The following is a 19285-nucleotide window of genomic DNA, read 5'->3' on the forward strand; positions in this document are numbered from 1 at the left end:
ACAAGTAATCAAGTAGTAACGTGTTTGAGTCAAAAATTGTCTCCTTGCATTACAGTAACAACCAATGAAAAGTTACAACTACATAAATTAGGCAATCACATAGAAGCAGCAGCCAATAAAACACATGGAACAATCCATAATAGCTAGATTTCCTATGATCAACTCCTAGTAGGTCGTTGGAAGAAACTAAGCTGAAAATTAGACAAAGGCCACCGTCTTCACTTGGGCTTCGGATTGCCTATGTCTTCTATTATCCCTTTGCCATCCATTGCATCAAAGAAAAAGAAGTTTTTTAGAGGATCGCCTTTGCCTGATATTGCTTTAATAACTTCCTGCAACCATGAATACATTCGAATTCAGCAATCATAATTCAATTGATGGTCAAGCGGAGAAGAACAGTTGAAGGAGGTGTGTCTTACTTGACCAAGGATGCCTCCAATGATGGCACAAACAGGTGGAAATTCAGTTCTGCCTTTCAATAATCTCTCAAGTAGGGCATCCGGAATTTGGGATTCAGCATGTGACTGCTGGGTTAAAAATGGGCCATTATTACAATTCAGAAGCAGGATAGGATATGCATGTGGATAACATAACAAGTTGAACGAGATTTACCTGAGCATCACAAAGTTCCTTCCTCAGCCTTTGAACCTTAGGCAAGTCTGCAGCAGAAATTTCCCCACGACTACGGCCTTCAAGCTCCTCAAACTTCTCTATCACTGGAAGTCAAAAGTGTTCCATTTTTGTGCAATTATGACAAAGAAGGCAGTTTATGTAATCACACTTAAATGTACCCTTTTATGCAGCACATACTAAGTTTAATCGAGAATCGCAGAAGACTACGATGATGGATGAGGAAAACAATCATTCTGGCTCATCCCAGAGAAATTATGTGAAAAGCATGTACCTCTTAGGGCTAAGTACAACTTGGAAACCTTCCTTGGAAGAGATTTCCATGGGGCAGAAATAGCTTCCTGAGAGAAGAGTAAATTGACAAGTGAATTTATTAGATGACAACTAACTGAATCAGAAACTTGACAGGCATGAAGTACGATGGGAGCATGAGCATGTTCAGTTCAGAAGAAATTTCAGAGTTAATCCGATATGGTTTCAACTACATAATATTTCACGGCAAATATTTATCAAAAGGTTAACAAATGTCAGATGGTGTACTGATATTAGTATTATTTAAGCCATGACATCAAGGCACCTTCAGCAAAACATTTTCATTCCCCTTTTATACAAGAAGTAGAAATCAAAGACACACACACTAACATAAGTAGTCAATAGTTTTTAAGAACATCAATTATTTCTATCTATCAGTTTTATATGTTTATGCATGGTATTCTCATTTCCCAGTTTAATTTCATACTGACTAGATCTCATCCCTGACATTTCCCATCCATCTATCCTAGTAAAGCTATAACCAAAGACAAGTATATGCAAATAAAGGAGAGTGACGATGAAGTTTCTACTTCAAGGGTGACTTATTAGCGCTATTATTTTATTCTGGGCATTCTGAAGCTGAAATTCTCTCCCTACTCCCAACAGTATGTGGTATTATCATGTTTGAGCAACTAGACTTGCAATAAGTTGGATGTTTCTTACATGCTATCAAGCTTTATCATGGTTACTCATCACCTATATTGAAGGCATGGCAAACAATCAAACTCATGTCATATATAGCATTTAAGTTTTATAAGAATCAAATGGGGTGTAAAAATCCTATATTACTCATCCATTGCTACCCATCCCTAACTTGAGAATATTGTAATAATTTGCAACCCCATGTACGACATAAGGTTGCTGCTAATTCATTAGTACATTTTCCTTATCTCCATCTTCATTATCAAACCTATTCATCATGATTACATCATCCTTCATCATTGTATCAAATAAGACAATGTATAAACATAATGTATAACAGAACCAGGTGAATAATTTAACAGATGCATGGATATTCAGGACAAGTAACCAACAGTATGAACAAGGTACATTTCCCTCCAGCACTTAATGTTGGTAAGGAACTGTATGGATAATGTTTCTAAAGTTTGTATAAGTCTCTCACTGTTGCTTCTCATAGATTGTTACTGTACCTCTAAAGTTGGATACTCTATATGGCACTCAATGGTTTCATCCTCTTTTTTCTGCAAAGAAGAGAAGCAGATCAAATTCCAAAACAAAAAAGGAAGTGACAGCCTTATCTACAGATCAACAACCACAATCACCCATTTAACATATGTAGCTCAATCAGATAGTTCAAGCTATGTACAGAAATGTTTTAGCTTTAGAAATGATTGAAAACAGATTGAGAGTCCAATGCAAACTACTAATCCAAATGTCTAAAGCATACAACACAAGAATCAAAAGATCATATGATATAACCTTGTTGTAAATGTAATCCTGCAAGTCAACAAATATTTCCCCACAGGAGTCTCTGCAATCCACTGTGTAAAATGCAATACGTTTTAACGATTTGCGGCACTTCTCATTAACTGATTTCTGCATAAAATACATCAAAAGGACTTATAAATGAAATTGACAATACTGTTCTACAAGTGACAAGCCAAGAAAAAGGTCATCCAGATGAGAAGGTTACTGTACTTTTGTAGAAAGAGAGCAGGAACTGATAACCACAGCATCAAACTTGTGGAAGAAATCAACATCAAAGTTTGACAATTCACCTGCATTCATCTTACTGTTAACAGTAATAAACTGAGAGTCTGAGACATAAACAAAGCAAAACATATTGACCTTCAGCCGTCCTAAAAGTTCAGATATTCCCCAGCCATACTGCCAAGGCAAACATCAACCTAGAGCTCTTGCAGTCTGAGTCTATTCATACCCGGACAGAATACGGAAAAATGATCCAGAATTATCTACTAAACAAGTTTTTCCAGAATATCAGATCCACAAATTACACACTAATCACATAAATATAACAGTTCCAGGCTTATAAAACACTATCTGAGCCAGGATTTAAACACTTCCGAATCAAAAGCTAATTTTCTAATTAAAAAACGTAAGACTAAGGGCCAAAGAAAGCACTGAAAAAGGAGCCCACCTCTTTGAACGGAAACACGAACCATGGGGTTAAAGTCCTTCAAGGAATCACTGCAGAGCTCAGCAAGTGATTTTCCCGTGTATACATTTCGGTCAGAAGGAACCAAAAAATTAGCAGTTAATAACTCTTCCGTCACCAGTCGATCGTCGTTCAATGTCACACTACCTACCCCGGCTAGCACAATATTCTTGCAAAACTGCGCAAACATGAATTTCACGGTTTCACAACAGAATACACATTCTGTAAACTAAAACACGGGAACTTGGTGTCTAACATGAGATTAATACCTCAATTACAGAGCCTTTGAGTCCACTAACGAGTATATGAGATTTGCTTAGCCTAACAAGCAGCAATTTCCAGAATGTTAGCACATGCATAACTAGGAAACAAAGCCACACACAAGAGAAACACACAAACGCAGGTTCGAATGTATAGTACCTCCGTTGAGCATCGGCGCCCCAAACGCGAATTTGGCGATCATAGAGCGCGGTTTCTTGTTCGGTCAATTCCTCACCGTCCATATTTAGTTGCAGCCTGGATTATCCAAATCGATTATTGAATTTGAGAGTTTTTGATGAAAAAGAAAACCCTAATCCTGAATTGTTCAGGGTTGAATGAACTCAAAAAAGTGAAAAACTAACAAGGGCGGGCTTGAAAGTTGAAAGACGCCACTCGCCCCCAATTATTATTGTATTCAAATATTGTGTTTTTAAGAGCATCTTCAATGCACGGATGTCCCACTCGGACATCCACTAGGACTTTTCAAAAACACCTTCTGCCACGTCACTAGGACTTCCCATCCCACTGTCACGTCACTAGGACTTCCCATGCACAATCCGCCCTTCCCATCGCCCTTCCCACTAGGACTTCCCGCAATTAAAAAATAATAATAATAAATACCGGACGTCCGACCCATGCCACAATGGCGGACGTCCGCCCGCCCGTCGCCCGGACGTCCGAGGACATGCGACGTCCATACGGGACATCCGTACCCGAGTGCCTTCGTTACAATGGCGGACGTCCCGGTCGCCAATCGCGGATGTCCGACCGGACGTCCGCCATTGGAGATACTCTAAATTGCAATTTTGATGTACTAGTAATAAGTGTTAGATGAAGATATTCTAAAATAAGTTTTACAAAAAATATACATACATTATGCAAAGATATTCTAAAATAAGTTTTACAAAAAATATACATACATTATGCAATTTTTTTTATGCATGCACAGATTTTTATAAATATGAGTATTGTTTCTCTTTACCTTTCCACCTCTTATTTTAGTGATTTGATTCTCATTTTCCACTAATTATATCCTAATTTATATTACAATATATTTCATGCCATATGTGCCGTCCGAATGAGGGAGGGTAGTACAATTAGTAGTCTATAAGAGCATCCACAACGGTGGCGTCCGTCGCCACGGCGGTCCGCGCCGCTGGCACGGACGCCACCCGCCGCCGCTGGCACGGCGAGCGAGCAGCTGATGTGGCGCGCCCTCATTCGTCAACGGCATAGCCGTTGTATTTAATTTTTTTTAAAAAAAATCGGTTTTTAATTAAAAAACGATAAAAAATAAAAAAAAAAATCAGTTCCCAAAAAAATTATATCCGTTTATAACCGTTTTTTCCCACTTTTTAATTTTTTTTAAATTTTTTTTACCCAAAAAATACACACTTTCATCTATAAATACCCCCAATTTCACTCCCAAAAATTCACATCAAACTACACAATTCTCATCATCATTCTCTCATCTCCATTCTCATCTTCAATCTCTCATATCCATTTTCATCTTCATTCTCTCACACCCTACAACACCACTATGTCCGGTCACGACGATAACCCAAGCGGCTCCCACGGTTGGAACCCCGAATGGTTCGGTTCACAACCGTTTCTTAGTCCGGAAACGGACTATTCGGCCCCTCCTCTCACCCAAGATTTGGGCATTCCGGGTGGCTACCGGCCATACCCGGTCGACGACCAAGATTCGGCCCCTCCTCTTAATTATGTAATTTTTAATTTTTAGTATTTTAATTATGTAATTTTTAATTTTTAGGATTTTAATTATGTAATTTTTAATTTTTAGGATTTTAATTATGTCTTTTATATTTTATTTGTAATTTGTAATATTTATTGTGGTTTTTTAATGAATTTTAGTATTATGGAAATGTTTTTGTGTAATTGAATTTTAAATTAATTGTGCTCGTCCTTGCGGAAGAGCACAGCTGTGGGTGTTGTGCTCTTGCCAGAGAGCAGGCAGAAAAAGTGGGGTCGGGCCCACAACCGTGCCGCTGGCAAGAGCACGGTTGTGGATGCTCTAAAATTAAACTTACAGAATAATTACATTAACAATACTAATTCACTTCAATTACAAAACAAAATATCAATATGGAAAATAAAAGTCTAAAACATGACCTCGTTCTATATGGAAAAGAATATGATAAACATAGTTGTATTTCAATGATGTACAATTGTGAACTACTAGGTAGCGTTCGATAGTCATGACTAATATCATGAGACTATCCATCTAGGATTAAATTGTGAGATTATTTTAGTTGGAGGGGAGGCTATGACTAATTATCATGAGACTATTCATCTAGGATTAAGTTGTATGATTCAATCTTATTAACCAAACATGATACATATTTAATCATGAGATTTAATCTTGACAACCTAGTATTACTATACCTTAGCAACACAGAGAAGAAGATGCCTTGATATATAGGAGTATTGTTTACCACCTTCTTCTCCGTTGCATAATGCCACTTTCAAACCTACAACAATAGAAGACAGCCATTCAACTATGTCAAGTAATGCATTTCCTATTAATTTCAAAATCATCTAGAGAGATTTAATTTGGAGGAATGGAAAAGGTTTATGCATTTAGATTTTAAGCTCACACATAAAACAAACACTTGCCTGGATTATCTTCATCTATCATGCCTTGATTCCAGTTTCTTGAAATAGCCATTCATACAATTAGGGCCTTTGAGACTGGTATTTGAAGTGCAATTATTTGAACTTCTTGAAAGTTGATATAAGTATGTAAACCAATAAAAAAATAGAGATTCACTAACCTGGAACTAACAGCTGTGAGCTTTGTATCAGTGAATATAACATAACATTATAACCGAATGGATGTATCACTGTCATTAACAATAAATGAAAAACCAACTTTTGGAGAGCCAAATTAACATTAGGGCCAAAACCATTCAGATTCTAGTAATCAATTGTGTAATGTTTATAAAAAGCAACGATTTTTCATGAAACAGATTGCAAGTGATTGTTGTTTTTTCCAGAGTAAAAAATCGGCTTTATTTGCGTACGGTTTCAGTAGAAGAACGACTACTTTTATTTTTGTTGATGGATAAATGAATAGAAGTTTAATGATTGTATCCAACAATTGCAAACAATAAATCGTTATGCAACAGAGTAAATGTTATTTTAAGTTACAAAATATTATGCATAAGCCAAACATCGAAAAGGATAAAAAAGGACTCATGACCTAAAAAATAATGAGCAGACAACTTCAATAGCATCGATCTCATGGTTGCTTATTTCTTTCAAAAGAAGAGCATATCATCACATCACACGCTTCAGATGGAAATACCCAGAGATTTCTTCAACTTTTCAACTTCCAAATATACAGTTGAATATGGCAAAAACTCAGAGCAGTAGCTTCTGCTCAGGTCGTTTATAGCGACAGCAAGTTCGGGGATCTCGAGTGTCTCTTCATGAGTTAAAGCCCTCACAAACTTTGCGGGATTTCCTGCCCACAACTCCCCACTAGGTATTCTCCTTCCTGGAGGAACCACAGACCCAGCCTCAAGGATGGAATGCGTTTCCACCAAGGAACCTTCCATGAGGACTGAGTGCTGCCCAATAATGCATTCGGGCTCAATTGTGCAGGAGCACAACAGACTGTATGTGCCAATTGTGACGAACCTCTCAATTAGCGTTTCAGCCGGCAACCCTGTCAGACATGCAACATTTTGTCAGCTCATGTTATATGCACAACCATCTAAAAAATGGTTTAATAATTCCAGAAAAAGAGAACACTGAGTGAATCAGGTAGGTGTCTATGGTGTAACTTAAAAGAGGAATGAGAAGCCAAGATAAATTTAATACTAGCAAAAAATAACATCCAAATAAAAGGCAAGAGTTCACAAAAAAGGGGGAAAAAAACCAGCCATGTGGAAGGAAAAGTGCCTTTATTAGCTAAAACATTCAGTGAACCAGAGACAATGAGCAGCTGAGATTGATAAGTAGATGAGAGACTGAGGAAGCCGGAAGGGCAGAAGAGCATAAGTAAGCCATTCGGAACCTAGGTAGCAAGCGACAATTTTGTTACTATTGCTCGATCATACATTCTCCACAAAAACTCACCTACTGGAAATGTATTGTGATTCATTCACAACTAAAAAAAAACTTATCTCGAATATAAAATTAAAAATTACTTGAGTTTTTCTTTAATAAAAGTTTAAGTCTACAAGTTTTTCTTCAGATATCAATTTTTGAATGGTATGCAAATGCCATTTCATATTAATACCCAACAGAGGTCCCTATTGAGCATAATTGACCACAGAGGTCCATGCAGTTGTCCCACCTCCCAGACGAGCACTAACCTTGTGCATCGTGAGCTAGCACTTAATAAAAGGTGCACATAATTAGAGAACCTAAGAACTACAACCAGCATATAGCCACTATAGGCCAAAAGTGGTGGTTTGGCAATGAATCCCATATGTATTTTGTACAGTGCATAGTGAAGTATTTCTCTGTTTGCGCAAAATCCAAGCCATCCTGGTGATTGTCTTTATCAGGGAAGTCAACTAGTTTTACCAAGATTTGAAGGTCACCTCTGAAGACTATAATCAAACCGAGAAACCCTCAGGAGATGAAGTGGCCGCATTGATGCCTCCACATCTCAAGGTAGTCAACATCCCAAATTTTTACAACTTTAACAATTGAGGCAGCCATTTAGTAAACACTTGATACCCTTTCCATATATCTACTCATGTCTCCTGTACCCTCACAAGCATGAATCGGCTAAGAGAGCAGAAAGTTCATGGAAGAGGTCAAATGTCTAACTTAAGGAACTGTTCTTTATAAAATTACATGTTCACTAAGAAAAGATGATGACTTTCATCAACCAAAAATATACATCAATATTCTTTCAACAAATTCTAACAGGTTTTACCACTGATGTAAGTCATGATTGATTTTCTGAACTTCTGCTAAAAGAACACTCCCAAGACAATTAGTTTTACTTGTACCTTCTTCCTTATGACACAACTGGGAAGGTGTTTTTACATGGGTTAATGGAAGAGGAGCAATGCATAAAGAGAGTACTCATTACAGATTAATTTCTCAGGAATTGGTAGGACAATACTGAGCAATCTCAGAAAAAGCTTTCGTATAGTAGGCAAAACAAATGTTTTCATACATGAAAAACCATCAGAACCAGGAATCCCTCGCATAAAGATTTGAAGTCTATTGCTTACGTCTTCAATGAATATACACCAGACATAACCATTTGCCTCGTTTTTAAGGTAAATCGCATATAGAAAGAATTCCCATAGCCACAAGCAAATAGAAAAAACTGTTTAACATGTTAGAGAATAAACACTAGTAGCTGGGAACAGTTCAGGGTAAGTCTGATAATCTGAAAACCCCCATATATTTTAACTTGAGAATGATTTTTCCCAAATTTTAACATTTAATTCAATGATGGAGCCGTAATAAATCAATAATTATCCAAAACCATGTGAAAACTTGATCCAATTATATGACCCTAAACTGAAAGAAGCCCCAATCTGGGTATATTCTCACAAATGCTGCTGCAAATAGCTTGCTCTAAATGCTTACATGATAAATTTAGCCTAAAAGAAGGAAAAACAGACGAGCAATTACACCGCAAACAGCCAAAATCCTGATGAAGAACCCAAATGTGAAGAGCAGGTGTGTACAACCATTAATGCGCAAGGTACAAGATTAAAAGCGAAGAAGCTGACCTGTAGGAGAAGACCAAGCGGCGTGTATAACACAGCGCTCCTGCACATTGGAACAGAAGCCAACAGAAATCTTGTTGAGGTCGCCGTGCATAAAGGTGCCGTTCCAGACGGAAGCGCCGTCCCAGACCACGACTTGGCCGGCCAAGACGACGTTGGTGCCCATTGCCCCAAAGGTATGAGATTTCTCTGGCCCCTGTAGTCCCATTTCACTCGATCGGGCGACTCCCTGATGATCGGCGCCGGGTCGTGGGCCAATTGAGCTGCTTCAGCAGAGAAAGCACGCCTCACGAGAGTGGAGGTGAGGGTGCGGGGCAGAAGTCTTCTGGACATTCGGGCTACAGTCGCCATTTCAGTCGGAGAGAGAAAATCGGAAGGAAATGGTTTGGAAATAATTTTTTTTTTGAGAAAAGGTTTGGAAATAAATTGAAATGGAGCTATAGAGTCAGCTCTGTCAAAAAATGGGAAAGGGCTTGTTCAGGAGTTGCCATTAATTTTTTAAAATTACTACTAGTAATTTATGGAAATTTGAAGATTAGATAAATTATCAGGTTTCACTATGGAGTATGTAGTTAGGCATCCATAATGGGCGCCGCCACGTCATCAGTTTTATCCTCCCGTATTGTGAAATTACTACTACTAAACATTATCAAATAATTCAAATATATTAGTTCTACATAATAATATAAAGATAAAAATACAAAGCCAAGGGCATGTTGTGATATTCACAAATAAGGAGCGTGAGTGTTCGTTGATGCAGAAAACAAGATACTGACGTCGGCGATGAACGGGCGGGGTAGTTCCCGTTATGGAGCGAAGGAGATCTGGAATTTTTACTATGATTGTCGATGGTACAGGTCGCGACGAGCCGAGATGGAGGGCTCGTAGATCCTAGATAGTGCATCGGCGACGTGTTTCTTTGTGTGAAACGGAAAAATGTTTTCAACAAACTTGCGAAGGAGTCTGAATACAAATATAGTGTTAAAACAAAAAGGAATTCCATTAATTTTTTTCACTACAAATAGAAAGTTGAATGAAGATGCATAGATGCAAAGATGCACCCCAAGAATAGCAACGATTTTTCGTCATAATCACCTCTACTTATTGTAAAACACAATCATATTTTTCTTGTTAGATTAAACTATACCCACCAGAAATGGAAACTCAAAGATACGACAGCAACATTCTGTTCCCTTTTTGTCTTCCAACTCTCCGAGCAAAGTGTATATGGAATCAATTTCCAGGTTGCCTCAAAAAATGCAAAATGCCTAAACCAGTAACAAAGGCAGCCCCTGCAGCCACAGTGCTATATATTGAAGCCCAAGTATCAGCTTGAGCATATACCATATCTTTAGACTTGGATCCCAATCTCCCATCTGAGGACGGGCTGCACTGGAATACTCTAAATGCAATTTCAATCCATGTTCATGTTACTAGGTGAATTTATCATTTCCTTCTTTGGCCAGTCAGGTCATACACACAGCATGCGTTTAGCATAACGAGAGGAGAATACACATGAAAACCAGGTGGGACAAACTTGAAAAGAACTTCACAAATGGATGCAAAAGTTTTAAGTATAAGAACTAATCCTTTAAAAAAAAAAACTGACCTTCCAACCAGCTAGCCTAGCATGAGCTACAGCTGCTTGAAGGTCATTATTGGATGCAAGTACGACCTTGTCCTTGTCCTTGTCTTCATCTTCATACTACAGAATAATGGCCATCCAAAATAAGAATTCAAAATACAGAGAATAAAACAGTCAGGCAGAGTTAAGAGCACATCTTACCAGAATATGTGGAAGGTTTTCACGGTTAATTTCATCTCCTAATCTCTGAAGGATTGCTGCTATAAGGTCAGTCAATTTCTGTGTACCTAAACAAAACAGTAGACTGTCCGTGATGGAAAGAGCATCTAAGCAATATTTATTCGAAATGACAAAAGTACAAGACATAATTTTCAATCATTTGAACTTATTTAGTGTCAACACAAAATCTCCATTTATAAGAAACGTTTGAATCATATATAGATATAGTATATACATATATATTGTGTCTTCATCTGAAGAGCAACAGTTGAAGTGGTAATTATGAGAACCTAAAACTATACATGGATATTTTTTCCCTAAAAAACATATTGAAAAATTACCACATAAAAATCTATGCATCCGTCCTTTTCCATCTTGAATCTTGAAAGCAAATATGCTGTAGGTCAAAGTAGAATAAGCAACAGATCGACCAACCTCTCCTGCATCAGAAGGCATCTTCAAGGAATTCTCACTGAAATATCATCAGAAGTTTTAAGTAAGTAGCAACAATCAAGAATTGTGAATCAACAGTGAAGTGCAAAACCTCCTAGTGTCATCATCGTCATCTGGGGTAAATTCCATTGCAGAATCCCAAAAATTTCTCAACATTGTGTTTGTGGCCTCAACATTGACTGCCGCGGTACTCCCAGCCTGGAAAAAGAGATCAATGATAATTCAGAGCATAAAATCTTCAGAGAGTACATAATGGAACAGTATAGATTCTTAAACGGCTGAAAGCCCTTTTGCATTTTAGTAAAAGCAGCACACGGATGATCTCAAAATAAAAACTGTGAGTGTAATTTATCTTGGTTCTGGTGATGAAACAAAATTGCAGAGAGAATCATTCTCTGTTCACCCAATCCATAAGAGCATAGCTCATGCAAAAGTAAAGTTGGCGTGGATTTCAATGTTAGCAAAAGAAAAATGAAATCAAATGTTATACTCAATTTCTTCTTCTGAACTACAAGCACATATTCAAATTAATAATGAAATTCAAAAGCGAATGTAACGTTAGTTATTAAAGCAGTAAATTTTTAGGTCCAGCATGTTTCTATGTTCAACTCATTTGATCTTCGAATCAACTCATCCGTGCAAGGAAGGTTCAGATTGACTTACTGTGGCTATGGCAGCATAAGTTATATGAAGCACATCAAGAACAGCTTCTGTATCATTGCCATAAACTATTAGATCCTCAAAAATCTGCACTACATATTATGCTGAGATGTACCTTTATCAACAACTGGAAGGTGCAAAAATTTCCCATTATGCATGGTATGAGGTGCATCAACAACGGGTGTATCAACTGTAGCACATTCTGGATTAGGTGTCATCACCTGCAGATTTGTTTTAGGGAGAGGGAAAAATGAGTGATGTCAGCATGCAATCCAATTTACCCAGAACACTGAAACTCGACAAAAATTACTGAAGAAGGGCTCATTATGAATTATCCTTGATCCAGTAAATAATTCCAGCAAAACAACTTCTGACAATGAGCAGTTACAGAAATGGATATAGGTGTAAAAATCAAAGAACAGGAGAAAGAAAGGCAAAGTTTACCTTCTCTACTAAAGTAGATCCTGGAGGAAGATCTTGAGCTACGACTCTCATCAGCATGTCCTTCGAACTAAAACAAGTATGTACATAAGAGAGTACTCAGATTATATAAAGACAAGAGAAGTTCACAGATTGTACACGCAGCACTTGTCATTCAAATTTGCATTTGCTAAACGAAGGGAAAGCTCACTTAAGTATTCCTCGTGGTTTTTTTTCTAAAATAACAATGGCAGAGCTTGCTTGAACTTCAAGCATCTTCTTTGCAGCCTCTAGCACAGTGTCACTTGGATATACTGTAACAATCCTAATAAACCATGAGGTTAGTTGCAAAATTCACACCTGTAATATTGGTACAGTCATAAGACCATTCTATGGGATGGGAGATAATAGCAAAGTAAAGATATTACCTACTTTGAGTTCTCAGCGATTATAGTGGAAACAGAGGGTGTAAACAAGTGCTCTCGAAGTGTCTCAATGAATGTGTTGGGACCTATATAACATACAAAATGGCCAGATACGGATAATTATAACACGAAGGATGATTAAAAGCCACTGGAAAAGGAAAGAAAAAAACAAAATCGTTAAATGGAAAAGTAAAATCTGTAAGAAAGGAGAGAACATTGCATGGAGAATGCATCCACCAACCAGAAAGTCAGAAACTGCTGTCCCCCATTGTTTCTCCACGCCTTCAACAGCAGCTGCAATTTCCTTTCCCTTCTCAGCTGCCCTCTCCAAACGAGCAATAGCATCATACAAACATTTTGCAATATCAAGTAAGGCAACCACCTCTCCTTTTTCAACAACTGGTAAATGTCTAAACTTTCCTGTGGAAAAGAATATTATGCAGAAGCCAAACCAATTTAGACTCTAAAATGAGATTGATAGTGTGTTGAAGCGTGAAGTTTGAGATGAAAGACACCTTGGACCATTTTATGCAATGCTTCAACAGCAAGAGAATCAGAAAGCACAAATACTGGATTCCTAGTCATAACCTTAGACACAGGAGTTTCCTCCAGATTTAGATCATGAGCAATAACTTTCATAGCTATATCCTTCAGTGCAAAGATGGAAAATACCATTACTTCCCAAAAAAAAAAAGAAATGAGAGCAGGTAACGTAGGGACTTGTAAAAAGACTAAAAGTAGCTCCAGTTGTAACGATGCCCCCTCCAACAAGTACCTTATCTGCCAGGATTCCACACAATATTGGATTTGAATCCGTTAGCAACAAAGCATCAACTCTACGAGCAGCCATCCGGTGACAAGCTTCAATTATAGTGGTAGTTTCAGGTATGTCAAGGCTTTTGATAGCCTCAATCTCTTGACAGTTCATTCTCCTGCCAGTCCTCTGATGCAAAATTGAAGAGCGATAATTCACATAGATCATGGAAATACATCTTGAGACATCCATGTTTGATGCGTCTTCCACATGGCACAGCAAATTAATTTAACTGCTGAAATATGACCATACAGAAAAAAGAACATGCCTCTGATCACACACATAAGTGCACACTACTTCCAGATTTTACAAAGAATAAATAAGCTAACTTACTCAACAATCAGTAAACAAGTTAACCTTCAACATGCTTCTGATGACATGCCTCTGCTGAAATATGGCCATACAGAAAAAAGAACATGCCTCTGATGACACACATAAATGCACACTCCTTCCATAATTTACAAAGAAAAAATAAGCTAACTTACTCAACTAACAGTATACAAGTTAACCTTCAACCCTTACTTTCAGCCATGTTATTGCACATTATGCTTAATTATCAAAGAAGTGGGATCTTGATGACATCACAGAACTTTAGTTTCAATTTCAAGTGCAGAGTCATAGATGTACTTTTGATTTAACTATACATGCTTGTAGCCTTGTGCTTAATTGATCCCACTCTGTATACTTTGATAAATTCTTCTAATGGTTCTTGCTCTCTTCCTTGCTCCCCTCTATAGTTTTCAACTTCACTAGCACAACTTATCCTCTACTAACAGAAAGCAAAGAAGAGGGGAGATCAATTTGAGCAAGCAGCTGTTTCCTGAACTGTGCCTCTGCTAATGGGACCATGAATTAGTATAGCTGGCAATATTTTGGATTGCTAACAAGAAAGCCAGGATAGTTATAAGGATTCTCTGCATCACTATAAAGCTGAAATAGAATAATTTAATTTTAAAAAATGTATAGAGCAGATTCAAGTTCCAAGCGAAAATGGTCGGTAAATTACTTGTTCTTTACTTATAAATTTGCATATGCTTCACGGCACTCAGTTTGGGATCGTTTCATAACAGTTCCACAACAAAAAACAAAGGAAAACACCACCAAACGCAAATAAAGGAATCTGGTAAAGAAGTTGATGAAAAACTCATTACACGTTTCGAAGCATTTTCCAACTGATGCTTAGGAGGCGTACATGGAACGGGAGATGGATACTGATTTGCGGTGGTGCGAGGGAAGAATCCCATCGACGCCGTTCTCCTAGTTGATGATCCCCTCGGAGCCGCCGACGCCATCTTCTGCTGGATCACAAAAGTTCACCAGCTATAATTCTGTCAGAAATCGAAAATTGAACTAAAAACAATCATCTCGGGCAGAAGCTGAGAAATCATTGTTGTTTCAGCCAAGCAAGCATCAATGATGCTAGTATGTGACGTTTATTACACCTAACCAATTAGCAGCAGAATGGCAGTTGAATAAGCAAAAATGAGGATATTTGGCGTGAATTTTGAGAGGATAAATGAGGCCGAAAAAGAAGAATGCCCGCGACTCATACGGAAGGGACTGGCTCATGACCCTTCTGTTTACGCCCTTTCTGATGAGTATTACTTTTTCAATCTTTCACCCCTTTTAGTCATCGCCTATAACTTCAATAAACTAATTAACAGATATCTAAATCACAAATTTTAATTTTATAAATCTACATAGTCTAGATGGAATTTCGTTGAATTTTTAAAACAGAAGAAATAAAATTCATTTCATCTCATATCTATATGCAGATGTCTTCATCTGGTCAGTGTTGAATTTCCAAATCTAATCTGGCATATGTTTATCTGTTTGCTTGGTTACTGTTACTTCAGTTTTTCATACATTACATTCTTATATATTCATCCAACCTTCCCTTAGTTCCCTACTAATTAACTGGATTACAATTTATTAAAAAAATCTCAACAAAGTTCATTGTGTGCAGAAGGTGGTTGCATTGATCCTTTTCCCTATTCTGAAATGCCAGAATCTGCCCTTTGACGAAACCAAATTCTCCTCACACAAGAACTCCCACGAGAACCACTTCTCGATCATCCGATCCACATCATGCACCACTACATGACTACTACTACTACTACTACTACTGTTTCCTCTTCTTGCAAGCACTCCAGCCGTGTAGATGGATGCCATTCTACCGGGAGAATAAGCCGTCCCACCATCTGGCCCATCCACCACCACCACGTCCCACGTCGTGTCATACACTTCCCCCGGGAGGTTCGTCATTGCCAGGCTGCATCTCGACGTCTGTGACTCTGGCAAACACTCTGGATTCCCTCTTGCATCCCTGAGCAGCTGGTAAGCCTCTGATGCTCTCGTGCTGTACATGATCTTGTGAACTCTCGTGTTGTTAGGTCTCGTTCTGCTCGTGCTCATGCTGCTTCCTAGATAATCCTCAAGGAAGACGGTTGCTCCACCGCTGTTCATAGAAGCTATACTTGAGTACTGATTCGCACTTCCAAAAACTAGGACGTTGCAAGGGGCTAGCCTGGAGAAGAGATCTGAGATAAAGCGCGTCTCCTTCAGTGTAGGACCAGTGCCTTTTGTGGATATGGAGTTTCTTGTCAAGGGAGGTTGTGAATCATAAGAGTGGTGGATCAAGGCCGCGGAAGGTAGGGATAGGGAGAACTGCGCGAAGATGCTGATGTTGAGAAGACGGAAGATGGAAGCGGTGCAGAGAATGAAGAGTAGAACTAGGATGATCTTCTTCTTGATGAATTTCATCCCAACTTTGCCCTGCTTTAGATGCTTGGGACGTGGATGCGGAGAGAGGCGGGGGAGCAGAGGAGGATGGTAGTGTGTTACATGTGGTGGCATTTTTTATCCTTTGGCACCACAGCTATAATGTCACCTCATATTTGTTGTTTGTGTTTCTTCATGGTTTTGGTTTTGGTTTTGTTGTGATGGTCAATGATATATTGGTGGGTTGAGTAAGGGAGAAGGGATGCTTTTTTGTTTGCTTTGTTTTCAAGTATTTGTGGCTGTTTAGGCTTTGGTGGTGAGAAGATGATAACTCAATGATATTTGGTCTCTTTCTATTGCGTAAGCCATTTTTTTGGTGCTGTGCTGTTATGGTTTGTTGCAGGGAGACTATCAATCAGCACCCACCCTATTTACCTAATTCTTTATTCATATTTTGCAAACTTTGTTTTCACTATTATTTATGATCTCCCATCTTGTGTATCTTATGTTATCATAACTATACAGTGAATGATCAGTTTATCATGCTGTGTAATCTTTTGTTTTTCTTAATAATGTGTACTATTTGTTTGAGATATTAGTTGATTTTATTATTTCGAGATAGACATATAGAGTTGTTAGGAAGTCCTTCTCGGCAGCCGTTGTCTATATTCATAATACACTCTTTTCAAAAAATAATGCCACATAACAACTAATTTGTTACGCTGACATTTTAGTAATTCTCTTGACATTATCTTTTACCAAACCTCAAGACTATATGTAAACATTTTTTTATCCTCCACCCTATCTAATTATGTATACATTGCTGACATGTCGAATATATATGTGAGATTATAGAATTTAACCAACTCCTTGTAGTTGATTCTACTTGATAAATGATACTAGTACTAGTAAGCATACTTTGTTTCTCTACTCAGAGCTACTTTTGTAGTACATACCTAGTCTTTCCACTTGACTCTGCTGATTCCTTAATTGGTCTTCACCTCTCTCTCTCTCTCTCTGTCAACAACTTTGCAGGTTGATTTACTGTTTACCAAGTCAGTCCGTCACACAAATATGACATTCTTGTCAAATTTTTATCTTTCACAAACATAGGTCGATTTGTCTTGTAATATTTTCCAAGTTGTTGGGATGAAGTTGTCCGACTGAGAAAGAGAGGGAGAGTTTCATGGCTCTGCTGATCTTGACTTGGTCCTGATGGAGTATAGAAATCACAAACAACTATTTGTAAAGTTTTCACAGGAATATTCCTGCATGTTTGGTGCTAATTACACATCCAATACTCAATCAGCAACAAACAAAGCTCCTCACTCTCTTTCTGCTCCACATTTTAAAACAATAAAACATTCAATCCTATTGCATAACAAATCCAAAACAAGAGAGATAGAATCATGTTTATTTTACAAGAAAAATGCTGCCTCTATATGCAAGATTCATCAGTTTATGGGCAGGGAATGATCAACCACAACCATGGAAAAGAATAATGAGAAACATGCCGTTATGAAGGTAAAAACATGATCATTCTTGAAACTTGAGATAGAAAAGGTCCCATGATTGATATATTCTTGAAATTCAGGTAACCAAAGAAGAAGACATGAGAAAAGTTTTATTCAGTGCAACAGAATCACCAACTGAAAGCAGCAGACCAAAACAGCAGGGTTTTTAAGGTGAGACCAACATTTTTTTTTACTTATTTATCACTAAAACCAACTCAGAAACTCATCTGATTTCACTTGTTTTTGTTAAAATGAAACAGAAGCTCATATAGTTGCTGAAGCCATATCAATGCTCCACGGCATGGACCTTAGGTGGTTGCCAAGTACCAGAGTACTCCAACACCCTCGTGGAATGAGGATAGAAAACTGATCTGTATGATCTCTGTATCACCAGGAGGATTTTCCAGCAGCCTCCCTGATCTTGAGAATACACAGCTGGAGTCATCAAGACTTCTCAGGCCTCAGCATCCTCACCAAAAAGTCCTCTTTTGTTGGGAGCTTTGTCTCCATTCCTGAAATTCAAGCTAGAAACAAGGTTTTGAAACACTGTGGATTACTAGATGAGGAATATCCTGTCCTCTTCACTCAGAACTATAAGGATGCGATGATGTAGGTTGGAGAAAGCTACCACTTTTTCAAGGAATCAAGAGTGATTGTGGCACCAGAATCTTGGTTGGATTTGAGGATCAAGGGTTCACAGAACTCATGGCTTGTTTTCCTACCTGGTCGAAGTAAATGGAACGCGATACTCCATGCATTGGATTTCAGAAGCTCATCAGAACTCATGGCGTGTTCTGCTTGATGCTACAGCATTGGTTATGGGTGAAGATCAGCTGCATCTTGCACTCTATAGGCCAGATTTTGTGCTATGCACATGCTCATTCTTCAAAGCTTACCTGCCTCTTGGTAAGAACAAAATCCTTCGACATGTCGGCCTCTTTTGCAGCAGCAAATGAGTGAAGTTATTTGTATAAATATGTAAGAACATTTAAGTTTTAGCTATCACGTAAAAGAACATTTCATTTCATGATGAAAATAATTCTCCTGACTAGCTTGCTCAAAGCAACTTTTTTTTGAGGTAACTCAAACCAACCAGCAGAATGTTGACAGCATTCTTTTATAGCTGAAGAAATTTCCTCTCAAGATCTTAATTTACCTATGAATGTGGAGAAAAGTGATCACTTGATCTTCATCTCCCTTCAATGCATTATGCATGCGTCATTTATCACAATCACATTGGTGCTTGTATATTTTTTTTATTATACTCATTAAAACAAAAATTTACCAAAATTAGTACTACTATTCTATTTATTCTATACAAATAAAGACTAAATTTTTTAATCCCTTCGTCCCATCTCTATACAGATATTTGAGACTGACACAAATTTTAATGTATAATTAATAAAAT

General features: G+C 37.9%; 3 protein-coding genes, 1 long non-coding RNA gene and 1 pseudogene across 4 annotated transcripts; 1 reads left to right on the top strand and 4 right to left on the bottom strand.

Annotated features, from left to right (window-relative positions):
* Positions 1-23: 23 nt before the first annotated feature.
* On the bottom strand, positions 24-3732 carry LOC121785916 (SUMO-activating enzyme subunit 1A-like). Its single transcript, XM_042184399.1, has 10 exons — positions 3500-3732; positions 3349-3400; positions 3062-3257; positions 2602-2681; positions 2383-2499; positions 2094-2144; positions 905-971; positions 613-716; positions 420-524; positions 24-332 (listed from the first exon to the last, which is right to left on the bottom strand). Exons 1-10 carry the CDS (start codon positions 3580-3582, stop codon positions 219-221), a joined length of 969 nt encoding a protein of 322 aa, XP_042040333.1. The 5' UTR covers positions 3583-3732; the 3' UTR covers positions 24-218.
* Positions 3733-6430: 2698 nt separating this feature from the next.
* Positions 6431-9868, bottom strand: LOC121786426 (annotated as a pseudogene).
* Positions 9869-10042: 174 nt separating this feature from the next.
* Positions 10043-14631, bottom strand: LOC121786427 (CBS domain-containing protein CBSCBSPB5-like). Its single transcript, XM_042185055.1, has 13 exons — positions 13604-14631; positions 13344-13476; positions 13066-13248; positions 12836-12914; positions 12615-12728; positions 12428-12494; positions 12099-12204; positions 11987-12033; positions 11415-11521; positions 11212-11342; positions 10853-10938; positions 10676-10771; positions 10043-10358 (listed from the first exon to the last, which is right to left on the bottom strand). Exons 1-13 carry the CDS (start codon positions 13832-13834, stop codon positions 10335-10337), a joined length of 1404 nt encoding a protein of 467 aa, XP_042040989.1. The 5' UTR covers positions 13835-14631; the 3' UTR covers positions 10043-10334.
* Positions 14632-15595: 964 nt separating this feature from the next.
* Positions 15596-16498, bottom strand: LOC121786894 (probable methyltransferase At1g27930). The gene has a single exon (XM_042185494.1). It carries the CDS (start codon positions 16496-16498, stop codon positions 15596-15598), a length of 903 nt encoding a protein of 300 aa, XP_042041428.1.
* Positions 16499-17299: 801 nt separating this feature from the next.
* On the top strand, positions 17300-19037 carry LOC121787018. The gene is made up of 3 exons (XR_006047242.1): positions 17300-17887; positions 17958-18048; positions 18138-19037. It is a non-coding gene; the product is annotated as an uncharacterized LOC121787018 (long non-coding RNA).
* The last annotated feature ends 248 nt before the right edge of the window (positions 19038-19285 follow it).

This window comes from Salvia splendens, chromosome 22, assembly GCF_004379255.2.
Source record: "Salvia splendens isolate huo1 chromosome 22, SspV2, whole genome shotgun sequence".
Lineage (NCBI taxonomy): Eukaryota > Viridiplantae > Streptophyta > Magnoliopsida > Lamiales > Lamiaceae > Salvia > Salvia splendens.

Excerpts from the sequence above, each read along its gene's own strand:
- LOC121785916 (XM_042184399.1), bottom strand. The coding sequence starts at position 3,582 with ATGGACGGTGAGGAATTGACCGAACAAGAAACCGCGCTCTATGATCGC. Across the intron at positions 3,401-3,499 it reads GGCGCCGATGCTCAACGGAG|GCTAAGCAAATCTCATATAC; the intron begins GTACTATACATT and ends GCTGCTTGTTAG. Across the intron at positions 3,258-3,348 it reads TCAAAGGCTCTGTAATTGAG|TTTTGCAAGAATATTGTGCT; the intron begins GTATTAATCTCA and ends ATGTTTGCGCAG.
- LOC121786894 (XM_042185494.1), bottom strand. The coding sequence starts at position 16,498 with ATGCCACCACATGTAACACACTACCATCCTCCTCTGCTCCCCCGCCTC.
- LOC121786427 (XM_042185055.1), bottom strand. The coding sequence starts at position 13,834 with ATGGATGTCTCAAGATGTATTTCCATGATCTATGTGAATTATCGCTCT. Across the intron at positions 12,729-12,835 it reads ATAATCGCTGAGAACTCAAA|GATTGTTACAGTATATCCAA; the intron begins GTAGGTAATATC and ends ATGGTTTATTAG. Across the intron at positions 10,772-10,852 it reads AAAACCTTCCACATATTCTG|TATGAAGATGAAGACAAGGA; the intron begins GTAAGATGTGCT and ends ATTATTCTGTAG.